Consider the following 12,924-nt stretch of genomic DNA (forward strand, 5'->3'; position numbering starts at 1 on the left):
AGATTTTATTGGAGGTAAAATATAATATTATTAAACAATAATAATAATTATTTAAGATATAAAAAACTCACTTCAAGTTTGCATGTACTTAGTATAAAGCAGTCTTTGGATGGCGCCATTAGAACTCTTAACAGAAAATAGTCTCACTGACACTTTCCATATAAGATGAATCTTTGTAGTTCTGCTTTTGCTAAGTGGCAATCATGTTAAATAAAATAAATCACAAAAGGATTTAAGCTGTCCATTCAAATGAGACTGTTTTTCCTTTAAAATGAAAAAGACTTTGATTCTTATAGAATTGACTTGCTCCTGTCTTTCACTTGAAACATGTCAAATGCCAAAGCTCCACGATGGGTAATCTCATCACTGGTGCTTTTGGACATCCTTGCATCTGGGATTGCTCTCTATCCATTAATTTATTCTTTCCAAAGAGAATAGTCACAGGACACAGAACTATGTCATCTTTTGAAATTATTTTACTGTCTGCCTTGCTCATAATTTTGTGTCTTTTTTAAAGCCATGTGTGTGCACAAGTGTGCTGTGTTGTGTGTGTGTGTGTGTGTGTGTGTGTATGCATGTGTACAGGTAACATGAAATACATGCTTCTTGATGAATCACATCAGACTTAAATTTCTGTAGATAAAACTACAAAATTCAATAGTTGGGCACCCACAAGAAACTTTGAAATACCTTCCCATAAAGATGATAATTATTTTTTAAGCTATGCAGTTGAAATCCTTTTATGTGACCCTAACCTCCTTGTGAATAAAATAGCCTCTAGACACAAGAGGACAAAGGACCATCTCTTACATGTTTTCCATGAGGAAAGCAAGAGAAGAGAAGCAAAAATGTGTGAAAAAGGGAAGAAGAAGGAAGTGCATTTTCACTATGGACTGGCCTATAGTCGAAAAAAATTAGCTTTAAACAAGAACAACTTTATCTCTACTACATTTGGTGACAGATGAGAACAGAAAAATCATTCTAGTTGTTTATTGTCTCTGTGTTTTCAAGACCAGGTAAATTTAAGGTGTTTGGATAGGGGTCAAAAGACACCCACTTTTTATGACTCTCCATCACTATTTACTTTCCCTAGCTCTCGAGGGAAGAACTAGAAACACCAGCCTGCTCTTGCCTGTTCTTCATGAAGGAAAGGTGGGTTTAAGCCTTATCGTAGTCTACTACTCCATGGGAGAAAACTCAGATTATTCAAAATAAGGTTGAGTCTCTTGGTCCAAATGAATCCAACTCAGAACACTAGGAGAATTCATGAATGCCAAGGACTGGAAAATCAAGGTTGAGGTTCTCTGGGGGAATTAAAGAGCAAGGGGACCAGAGAGGTGACTCAGCAGTGGAAAAGACTGTAGTGGATGTAACAGTGAAGCGCTTCTCTAAAGCAGGAAAGCCTCCAGAATGTGCAAATCAACTATCAGAGAGCAGGAAGGAGGGACTGTAGTGTGATTTTGCACCTGAAAGTCTTCTGTGCTCCAAGAACACTGCTAAGGATGGCATGTAGCATTAATACTGAGGGGGAAATAGAGGTACGAGACCCTATTGGCTCTGGATTTTCAGTGACTCGGGCAAGTTGTTTAATTTCCCTTGGCCTGTTTCATCAGTGTTAACTATGAGCATTAACAAAACCCATTTCCTAAAGTGTGTGAAAAGTAATAAAAACACTCATCACAGAACCTTGTGTGCTGTCACAGCTGTTTAAAAGCAAGCATCATGGTTTGAAAATGAAAATGCTTAGAGAACACAGTAATGCTTTGCACAAAGCAAAGAGCGGGACAGGGAAGGAAACAGTGTGAAAACTGATATATAGACAGATAAGAAAATGTCACCTCTTTTGCCCCATGGGATGAATATGTAGAATTTAAAGAAGGCAGATTGATTCAATATAGGAAATGCTTCTGAGAATTAGATCTTAGAACAGCTCAAGCATTGAATTGCTGCCTTATAAATTAATGTAGCTCCTTATCGTGTGTATTCGGGAAGGGGCTCATTGCTTATCCACTAGGAGGGACACCTATGTGATTTCTAAATTCATTCAGTTCTCACAATATGCTGTATGTTTAAAGATTTTCAAACACATGCGCGTGCGCCGCGCGCGCGCGCACACACACACACACACACACACACACACACACACTCACTCACACACTGAAGAATCTGTCAAAGAGCTGATCAACTAAAAGCAAAATAACCCATGAAGATATTGCAGGATACTGGACGGCCATACTTATGGAAGGCATCATACCAGCTAGGGCTGGTAGTGGCGGGCCTGGAGCTGGGAGTGTGTGCTGCAGTTCTCTATCATCTCATGTGGCTGACATTTATGCATTACTCTGCCTTCCTTAACTCCTATGTGCTGACTCCATGGAGCAAAAGAAATGAGTTTTCCCTCTCTTCAACATGGCAGTGAGATAAATTCCCCTTTAAGTTCCAACATCTGTGCAATAGCAGCTGTGGAAATGATACTTAGGCAGATGATTGATTATGTTGCTCCACAATGGAAGGGCTGAGTTTATCCTTCAGAAGCAAAGGGCATAGGACCTACAGATGCCATCGAAGCCTGGATGTAGCTGTTTGCTGTCTTTTTAAAGTACTTGGTCCTCATTTTTACTTATCAGACATGGAGAATGATGACATTTTTACCAGCAGTGTATTTGCTCTTACAGAGGATAACACACCACATTTTGTGATCTTTTAGACATAAACCTGTAGGAGTTATATTTTAAAACACACAACTAATAAAACTAAATGTCAGATTTGTCAGATATGAGGAATAATGCTAAGGATCCTATAATCTTTTTTACACTAATGGTTAGACTTTAATAAGAACAAGTGTATATAAATGAAACTTCTAAAATACTAAAATTTGCTTTATATTTCTTAACACAGAGGTTTTTTTGTTTCCTGAGTCTGTTAGATTCTTTGGATGCTAATTCTTTATAATTGTATATATCTGGCTGAATCATAGACTGTCACTTTCAGCCCTTGACATTTACGGTCTTCCTGCCAGAGTGTGGAATGCAAGTATTTTAAATGGAAATGTCATCATTGTGAAAGGCTGTTAAATGGAAAACTTAAAAAATGAAGCATACATGCTAGTAAAAACATGGAAATTAAATGTCCACTGATGGATGAATGGATAAAGAAAATATGATTATATCTATATATTTTGTATTGGGATATTCTTCAGCCTTAATAAAAAGAAGGCAATTTTGTCACTAATTATGACGTGAATAATTCAGAGGACATTGTAATGAACTAAGTCACTCATAAAAGGACACATATTCAAATCTTTCATGATTCCACTTGCATGAGATAACCGCAACAGTTAACACACAGAAGCAGACAAAAGGGGCAGCTTCTAGGGACTGAAGAAGAGGGAGACATACTGCTATCCAGGGCCAAAAGCTTCAATTGTATAGGATGAACAAATTATAGGACATTTGATTTTATTAGCTGCATACTTAAAAATATAACTCCTACAGGTTTATGTCTAGAAAGGCCACAAAGTGTGGTGTGTTATCCTTCTGTATGAACAAATAGTACTGCTAAAAATGTTAAATATAATATATTTATATTTAACAATATTATATGTTAGACTTAAAACTTATGAAGAAGGGGCTAGGGAGATGGCTTTATGGATGGAGCACTTACACCAAAGTGTGAGGACAAGGGTTCAGACCCCCAGAATCAATCTAAAATCTAGCACTCAGAAGGTAGAGACAGGAGATTTCTGGGGTAGACTAGCCAGAGTTGGCAAGCTCTAGGTTCTACAAGAGACCCTGTCTCAATAAGTAAAGTGAAGAACAATCTAGAAGGAGACCTGACACATACCAACACGCGTACACACATGCATGCTTGCCATATACATTCAAAAAATCTTGGAGAAGGTAGATCTCATGCTGTATATTCTTGCCAAAATGAAAAACTACAACAATTTTATGCCACCCTTTGACAAGGTGTTATAAGACAATACGGTGTCTTGGAACACACTACCAACTGGATGGAATAAACTTTCATTCATCAGTTTAAAATTATTGTTGAAGATAACACATTTAATTTTCCTAAAGTGTTGCATAGTTTAGAAAATATTAACTTAAAATAGCAGCTTCTGTATGTTGAAGAACTGCTTCTATGTAGAAGGCGCTGTGCCACATTTCCCACATCTACTATCATATCTGTTGAGTCTCACAGAAACTCTCTGAGATGAATGTTTTTAGTCCCATTTTGTAGATGAGGAAACTGAAGTTCAGAGAGGCGAATAGTAACACCTTGAAAGAACTGCTCACCCAACTGCCTTCCTCCCTTGTCTGTCCTAATCCCAGTCTGGGAAAACCTCCATCCTCTAATACCAGTCTGGGAACTCCTCCGTCCTCATTCCGTCCTGACTCAGCAGCACACTCTCACTCTCATCCTATGCTTGTCCCAGCAGCAGTGTTTGTACAGGTCCTTCCACCATCCCTCCGTATTTTTCTCTCTTGGCTTTTATCATGCCATATTTCCATGTAGTTTCTTCCTCTTTGGAGATGCTGATGTCAGTCTGCTTGCCTTTTTTTTTTTGTGGTGCATACTCAAATTTTATTTATAGTAGAGATATTCAAAAGTTGAACACTTACAAGTTTGAAACATTTAACATCAGTACTGTCTTAAAAGTTTCATGCCATTTCATTGACTTCTTAGATTCTTTTTTTCCCTTAGTAAAAGCAGATATTTTAACATATTATGGGACAAACTCTACTCTGAATTATTTACATGTATTAATTCATTACACAATAACTCTGAAAGATAATAGCAAGCTAGATCTAGGACTTGTAGTCTTATCTACCGTTCTGTAAAGAGAAGTTGGTCCTAAAACACTGGTTTACATATCTTGAGAATACTTTTTCTCTGATAAGATCCTGTGTCTTTTTTTTTTTCATGTACTCTTTCTTCTCCTTTGATTTATTTTTTAAGTGCCTGATTCTTTTAATGTGGAGCACAAGCTCAATCGTGTGGTTTCCTTTCTCCACCCTCACTTCTGTTGATTTCACTCTCTCAGGGCTACAGAAAGCTGATGGCTTTTATCTTTAACCTTGACATTTCCCTGAATGCCAAACTCTCTCATCCCACACTCCACCTCTTCTTGCGATTCTAAAGACACGTCAGACTTACTGTATCTCCATTCGTGTGTCTAACCCTACTTCCTGTACCCGTCCACAGTCTCTAGGTTTCAGTCAATGGCAGTTCCCTCTTTCCAGCTGGTCCATCTTGACTTTTCTCTCCCACATCCCACCTGCAATCTGCCAGGAAGTTCTGCTGGCTCTGCTTTTGAAATACTCCCCACCATCAGATTTCTGGCTTCCTCCACTGCTTCCACCCTTGCTTGGACCCAAGCTGGTTTCTAGTCTGAATTACTGCAATGGTTTCCTAACTGGTTTGCCTGCTTCCTCCCTTGCTGCCTTAGCCTTGCTCTCAACTGAGCTGGTGGAATGATTTGATTAGAAGGTAAGTCAGATAATGATCACGGTGGCCTCAAAATCTTTTAGGACTCTCTCTTTTATTGAGCATAACATCAGAATCCTTACAGTGGCTCACCAGGGCTTCTGTCAGCTGTTACCTCTGAATTCACTTTTTGTCACTCTGTGCCCCACCTTTTCCCTTTCCTTCAGGCCCCAGCCTCACAGCTTTCACACTATGTGTTCCTTTGCCTGGAATAGTCTTCTCTTCTAAGTTGTTATATCTTTTGGAGGGAGCATATATTTGAACACCCTGTTTAACATGGCATTGCTCCCCACATCTCTGCTTAACATGGTTTAAGTTAATTTCCATAATCTCCCTTTTAATGCATATAATATATAGATGTTCTTATTACTTACATACTGCACAGAAGACATTAAGCATCTATGGTCTGAAATAAAGTTCTGAGACTAGAACCTTGATCAACAAATATTAATAAAATTAGTAAATAGTTGATGAATGAATTAAAGTGATAAGATTCTTTTTATTTTTTATGAACCCCACTATCTCTGGCCTGGATAGTGATAATCATTAAAAAGGAGGAGGGCTATACAGGGGCAAAGAGAAGAAAAAGATAAACAATGTTTAAGTGGTGTGAAAAACCAAAGGTAAATGTAGTATTTAATAAGCTTACTGAAAAATACACATATAAATGTAAGTGAATATGTATAGCTGATGGCTACTTAACAAAACTCACAGTGCTAGGCATGAGAAACCTGCCTTTGAGTTGTTGGTCAGGTAATCCAAGAGACTTCCAAAATAATATAGGCCATTGCCACTGTCCTTGATTGCCTCTCAGAACGTGAGCATAAGGCCATATTGCTAAAGACAGGACATACTTCGGACACAGGACTTGGAGCAACTGAGCTGGAAGCCTCCTCTGCAAAGACCAGCTCTCATGGTATCAGAAGATACTATGTAAGCTTCCAAAGGAGGAAACCAGTCAGTGGGATCCTACCCAGCTGTAAAGTGTATGGACAACAACAGTGACTGGCCCAGCAAATAATCTCTGCTTGTGCAGTAGTAGAACTTTAATTTTGGGTGTAATTAACTGCTATCTAATTGGACTTAAGGCCCACTCAATAGGAGGGAAGAAGTAGGTGCTCAGAGGAGGAAGAGGTAGGAGGATGGTAGGTTCAAGGCCAACCTGGTACTTATTTAGTCTTGTCTTTTTTTTTTTTTTTTTTTTTTTTAAGGAATCTTAGAAGATATTTGCAAAAACAATTATCCTACTGAACAAATTCTGTGTATCATGAATAACAATGAAAGAAATAGTTAATAGATGTAAAATACCCTCTTATCTTTAGAATTATCTATGTTTAAAGTTTCTGCACCCTAGGTGTGAGCAATCATGGTGTTAGTCAGATTTTGCATTGCGGGTTTTCTACAGCTTAAAAATGTGTGTCTTCAAAGGCATGTTCAGATGATATTTAATAACTCAGCCAACAGAGAAACTATGTGGGTGCCAGTGTCTTCTTCAGCCCCAGATGCTGTTGTTGCCAGCATTCTCTCTGTTACTACTGGCTATTATTTGTTTGGTGCTTGCTCTACTCTAATGGGTCTCTAGTCTTGCCACATTCTATGAATTAATGATTAATCATTATCCTCATCAGACAACCAATGATAGAGCTTGGAGTAAGATCTATAGTTTATCTTTCGGGCTCGTGCTATCAACACTACATCATTTTGTGGAGAAGCTGAGAAGAATGTGTTTCTCTTTGAAAGAGGTGATAAATGTCAGGAGAATGATGTGGCAGGGAGAATTTTACATATGTGGAAATATTTACTTCTCAAAAGTCTAGGCAATAAAATTAGATTAATATGCTTTTTGAAGTGATAAACTGGTCACATTTTAGTGAATGAATATTTAGCTACAAAGAAATAAGCATTGCTTGAAATTAAGATAAAGCACATTATAATTGAGCTTTATCTTGAGATGTTGTGCCTTTAAATTAGATAAACCTGACTGCCAAAGATCTGACAGGAAAAACAGGACTTTGAAACCAGAAAGTAATTTAAGTATTCAAATGATTTGGAGTGTCATTAGGGACAACTTCTCTACCATTGTTTTTCAAGAAATATCTAGAAAGAAGAAACATTAGAACATGATTTTTACATGAAAGATCTGTTTGCGTATATGTAAAAGATACCAAGAAATTTACTAATGGGTTTAGTCAGTAAGGTTTAAACTTGTTTCTTTCTCCTTTCTCTTCCTGCTTGGAAATGAATCAAGCATTAGGTTAAATAAGACGCTCACACTCAAGAAGTTAGAGCCTCTGCAATACACATGGAAAAAGAGATTGGCAATGTACCGCTGAGGACTGACAGGTCGTAGCATCTGCAGATTTCTGTCTTTCTTGATGAAGAGGTATCTTTGCAGTCTCTGAAGGAAGCTCAGGTAGCTGTTTGTGACTTTCAGGATCATGTCCTGAATGGGGAGCTATCTGAATGGAAAGAGATGCTGTGTGTATCTTGGGTCTTGGGTTACGGGGTGGTGAGCAGGGCCTTTTGAGAAATGATGGGACTTCAGCATGGGGAGTATTAAAGGGGAAGCTACTTCCTAGGTCCTGGCTGTGGGTGAGTTTCAAGGTAGAAACTCTACGAGTTTGAGAATCTTTCATGTAGTCCTCTTGTAAACATGGGGTATTGATGTCACCAAAAGGTTCAGGACCTGAGCTGGAAGCTGCTGGTAGTACATTAGTAATTTTTTGTGTATATGACACGGTTGTGTTGGATTCCTCAGAGTATGTGATTGTCTTGCTAGGATCTTCCTTAGACTTAATAACTCCCAAGAGAGGTTCTAGGTTAGTGAAATCTTCTTTACATGAGGGAGTTTGTGTGTTAGTTACTAGTGGGTCTAAAATGTCACCCTTTGTGTGATTGGTTACCAAGGAGCAACAATAGCTTTCTTTTCTGGCTGGCAGACGGGGTGGCTAGATGGTTGAAAGTGTCCAGAAAGAGAAATAATATTGAAGAAAAAATGAGAGAAAGTCAAAGTTAGTCATGAAAAGAACATGGTGAACCCTGCCCTTAAAGGTGAGCAAAACGCTCTACCTTCATATACATTATGACTTATGTAGGTTGGATTGAGTGCTCCTTTTCAGTCCCGTCAGAATGCATTCTAATTTATTATCAATAGCTGCTCTGAAGAGCAACTACGTTTGTTTCACAGATGTTGCCCCCATCCACAGTTTTGGAAATTGTGTTAAGATGAGCATATGTCCTCTTGTCATATTTTTAGACCTGGAGGTCTACAGTTCATCACATTGTTTCTATAACATTTTCGTGCTCACAGCAAAATTTTACTGCCATCTTAAACTGGTCCCTTTAGTTAAAAGGATGAACAGTTGTCTAACTCGTACTCATTCAATACATAATGTATTATTGACTTTAAATTTCTGGAATCTGGAACATTGGCTGTCAGATTGTTAATAATTAGAATTTATCTTAAACATCATGTAGAAGCTGAACTACTTTTACAAGCTTAGCTAGAAAAAAGAACAAAACAACAACAACAGCAAAACACCTGTTTTGAACTTACACCTTATGCTCCATGTTGTAAATATAAGTCTGATAGGCAAAGCAAATAGAAGACCAAAGTATATTACAGTTAGAACACTAGGAAGGCAGTTGGTGAGAAAAAGGATGAGAAAGAAACTTCTAGAAAGACATAGCAGGTTTGAGCAGCTGGATTACCTGGGTTGGTGATTTTTTTTCTTGCAGGTTTGGTCGAACGCTTCTAAAGCCTTTTGCTGTAAGAGAGGAATATGTGGCAGCTCCATTCAGTGTCTCTGGATTTCGATCATTGTAAGATCTCCAAGCTTTTATTAAGGGAAGACAAATTGGATACAGAGATATCTACATTCACTTGAACATTTTTTTGTTAAAGAAAATTGATTTTTTCTTTCTAAAATGAAAGTGATCTTAACTGTAAGAGTAATTTAATACATATAACAGTGTATGAAATTTAAATTTAAGATGAAAACAACAGTGTGGCTATAGAAATGTAAAAAGAAATCCTCAGAACAAAGCAATAGTTATTCAGAATTTTTTTCTGTACCTGGGTCTGGTGACTGAGAATCACGCCCTGAAAGAAAAACAATGTTGGAATTAATGCCAGGGTGAAATAAAGGAACACTCCAGTAAAAACACTTGGCAGAGAACCATAGCATTATTTTTGCAGACGTTATCTCAGTTCTAAAACTGGGTATGCTAAATGTACTAATGAAAGGTTTGTGTGTAATTTTAACTTCAATGGGACTATCATTTGTTAAATATCTATAATATATAACCAACACATATATCAAACACTAATTTTTCCCCCTAATAATATTGCAACCATGTAATTTTAAGCTTAATGTTGCTCAAGATGGGTTTCTGAACATAAAATTAAAGTATTGAAAAGAATCTGGTTTGTAAACAATAGTGCGTTTTAGAACATTAAACTACCAGATCCATAGCTAGTTAATGCTCTATTTTAACGGACTGTATTTAACTGCTACATTAGACAGTAGCTAACTTTTTGTACTTTGTATTCTGTAACCTTCACAAATGGCAAATGCATCTATCAGACAAGATTATGTTTCTCAACTATTTCTAGAATTTGAGTTTCCTTGTTGTCATTTATGTCATTTTTAAAAATTCAGTCACAGAAGCTGCTGCAATGTATTCCCTTGTCTTTTTAGCTCATACATTGTGGAAAATAAATCTTAGAGAATAAATTACTTTTGTATTACATTTGGAAACTGGCTCAGTCTTACACTGATGTTCAATTTTTTTATTTTGGAATTGCACCTCCCAGAAGCCTCTATGTGCATGTTGAGGTTGTCAACTTGAATTGCTTGGCTCTCTTAGACCCCTAAAGCCTTGACCTTGGAAACCGTCCTGGTGATTCTTTAGCTTGTTCTACTGCACAGCTCTTGATTTCCTTCCGTATTTTCTCTGGGACCACTGCTAAATTGCTGTTCTGCATGACTCTTCCTTTCCGGAATATTATCTTTGAATTTATACATACACATATGGCATGATTTAAATGAGCTTAGAAAAGAAGTTTTTATTTTTCTGAAGTACAACCTCAGGAGACCACTGATTTTATAGGGCTTCTTACAGAGCAAAAGTGAGGAGTTACAGGAGCATGGGTGACCCCCAACAGTTACATCACCACAAAGTCCCATCTCACAATGGATGGCAACCTCACAGAAGCTGCATTGTGGCTTCTCCATGTGTTTGGTCTTTAAAATTATTATTTATTATTTTTATTTTATGTGTAAGAGTGTATTGCCTGCATGTAGGTAGGTGGACTCATGTGCAATGCTCTCAGAGGTCAGAAGAGGGTTTTTCATCCCCTGGAATTGGAGTTACCAACAGTCGTTAGCCACCATGTGGGTGACGGAAATTGAACCCGGGTCTTCTGCAAGAGCAGTAGCTCTCCATCACTGAGCCATCTTTCCAGCCCCCAAGTGTTTGTTTTTTAGATAGAATATTTAAGATGGATTTTTCCCCCTCCAAATCAAATGACCGAAGAAAAGGAAAAAAAAAAAAAAAAAAAAGGGAATCAATTCAGAGCAGCTCGGAATGAGTTAGCAAAGAAAAACAAATTCTCATTTGCTATATATGATTAAAAATTGCTAGCCTCCTATGGGTTTTATCACCACAAATGCAAAATTGGAATAATAAAATGGGTGCCACCGAGTAAAAATAGCTTTGTAGAATTATTCATGAGATGTTTACTGGATTCTACATCAAAGATTTGATGGGAACTGAAGTTCATTTAATTCAGTTAAAGAATGATGATGCTTCTATAGGGAAAATCAATGTAGATAGTAACACACAGTCACCTTCAGAAGTGCTACACACTCTGGACAAAGAACAAATTCAGGGATTTGGGAAAGGGCACTGAATAACTATTTGCTTGAGAAGGGGAAGTTAATTTTAGTCTTGGTTTGATAGTATTAAGCCAGGAAAAAACACACGCACACACACACATAATATGTGCTAGGGTTGAAGGGGCAAGATCTGTGGAGGTGTTGGGGGTGTGGATGTGATAAGGGAGAAAAGGGTGCTATACTGAGCTAATGTGAAGGACTCACAGAATAAACATCATCTAGTTGACAGACTCTAGAAACCTAGCTGTTTCCCCACAATAGTGACCACAGAGGTCAGAGGTTATGGAACCCCAAGAACTATTAAGTGGGAGAAACAGAGGACAGTTTGTCCAGACTCACCTGTGGGCCCAGTTATATACACTATAGGAAACATAAGATGTTGATAATGCTGAACTCTACTGAAAGTCTCATAGATGAAACCTTCAGGATGAGGAAATGTTTTAATAAAGCTTATGTTCAGGTTGAAGTCTACTCTTGAATGATTCTTTAGGATACTGAAGCCTACATTTCTTGTTAAATAGCCTCTTGTGAAAGCTGCTACATGTGAGACTGGGCATAGAGGATGATTTTTTTTCTTTAAAATGTAATTAAATTTTCTTTGAAGACCTTAAGTATCTAACATATGCAAAATACCTATGCTTATAAAGTTAAATCCCAAAGTCAAGGAACTTCACTCTCTAGAAATCTTACTCCTTGTGATATGAAATTTAAAACAGCCAAGAACTACTAATTGCTTTTATTACTGAAGATTATTTAACCAATCTACCTTCATTTCTTCCCTCCCTCTCTCCTTCTCTCCCTCTCTCCCTCCTTTCCTCTCTCCCTCCTTCCCTTCTTCTCTCTCTTCTTCTTCTCTTTCTTATCTTTTCCCTCTCTTTGGATGACAGGGATTGGACTTAGGGTCTGGTTCATGCTAGGCAAGTGCTCCACCACTGAGCTACATACTTAACTTTCATTTTCTTTATTTTGAATTTTGAGACAGTATCTCACAGAATTGTTCAGATTTGCCTTAAATTAGCTCTGTAGCCCAGGAAACCTTGAACTCTTCCTGATTCCATTTCCCAAGTATCTGGGACTGTAAACCTGTGCCATTGGGCTTGTTTTTTTTTTTCTAGTTTAATTGTGAAACATTAAATCTTTCCTATTAAGTTGATTGGTGTGAAATTGCTCATACTGCGATTTTGACTCTCCCAAATTAAGTTTTTGGTTCAATCCAATGCTATCCTTTGGCGGTCACTTTAATAAGAGATAACAAATTGGCACTGTTGACACGGCGAGTTATTCTCTGCATGTGTGTCAACGATCACATCTGAGATTTTGCCTGGCTGAAATGTCAATGAATTTCATGGCACAGGCATTCCAAGTACATGATGCATCTGCCCCTTACTTTCTTATGTTTTTTCCTCTCATTTCTCCAATGCATCCAGTGTAAATAAGTCTGTAGTTTTTATAATACATTCTCATATTTATACACACATGAACAAATATGTAGAGATATATCCAGAGTGGTTTTTAAATACAAATGAAATCATAT

At 37.6% G+C, this 12,924-nt stretch overlaps 1 protein-coding gene across 26 annotated transcripts in view; it reads right to left on the reverse strand.

Moving 5' to 3' along the window:
• The window catches only part of LOC103750489 (sorbin and SH3 domain-containing protein 2), a 217,381-nt gene that overhangs the window by 78,149 nt on the left and 126,308 nt on the right, over window positions 1-12,924 (reverse strand). For 18 of the 26 annotated variants that reach the window (XM_029556344.1, XM_029556353.1, XM_029556356.1 and 15 more), the window contains 2 exons: window positions 9,566-9,592; window positions 9,202-9,326 (listed from right to left, as the gene is read on the reverse strand). In XM_029556344.1, coding sequence (XP_029412204.1) covers window positions 9,202-9,326; window positions 9,566-9,592 — 152 coding nt within the window. The remainder of the gene's footprint in view (window positions 1-9,201; window positions 9,327-9,565; window positions 9,593-12,924) is intronic. The other 8 variants (XM_029556354.1, XM_029556348.1, XM_029556355.1 and 5 more) reach the window with 1 other exon arrangement.

The sequence above is a fragment of the Nannospalax galili genome, unplaced genomic scaffold (assembly GCF_000622305.1).
Source record: "Nannospalax galili isolate Female #2095 unplaced genomic scaffold, S.galili_v1.0 scaffold46, whole genome shotgun sequence".
NCBI lineage: Eukaryota > Metazoa > Chordata > Mammalia > Rodentia > Spalacidae > Nannospalax > Nannospalax galili.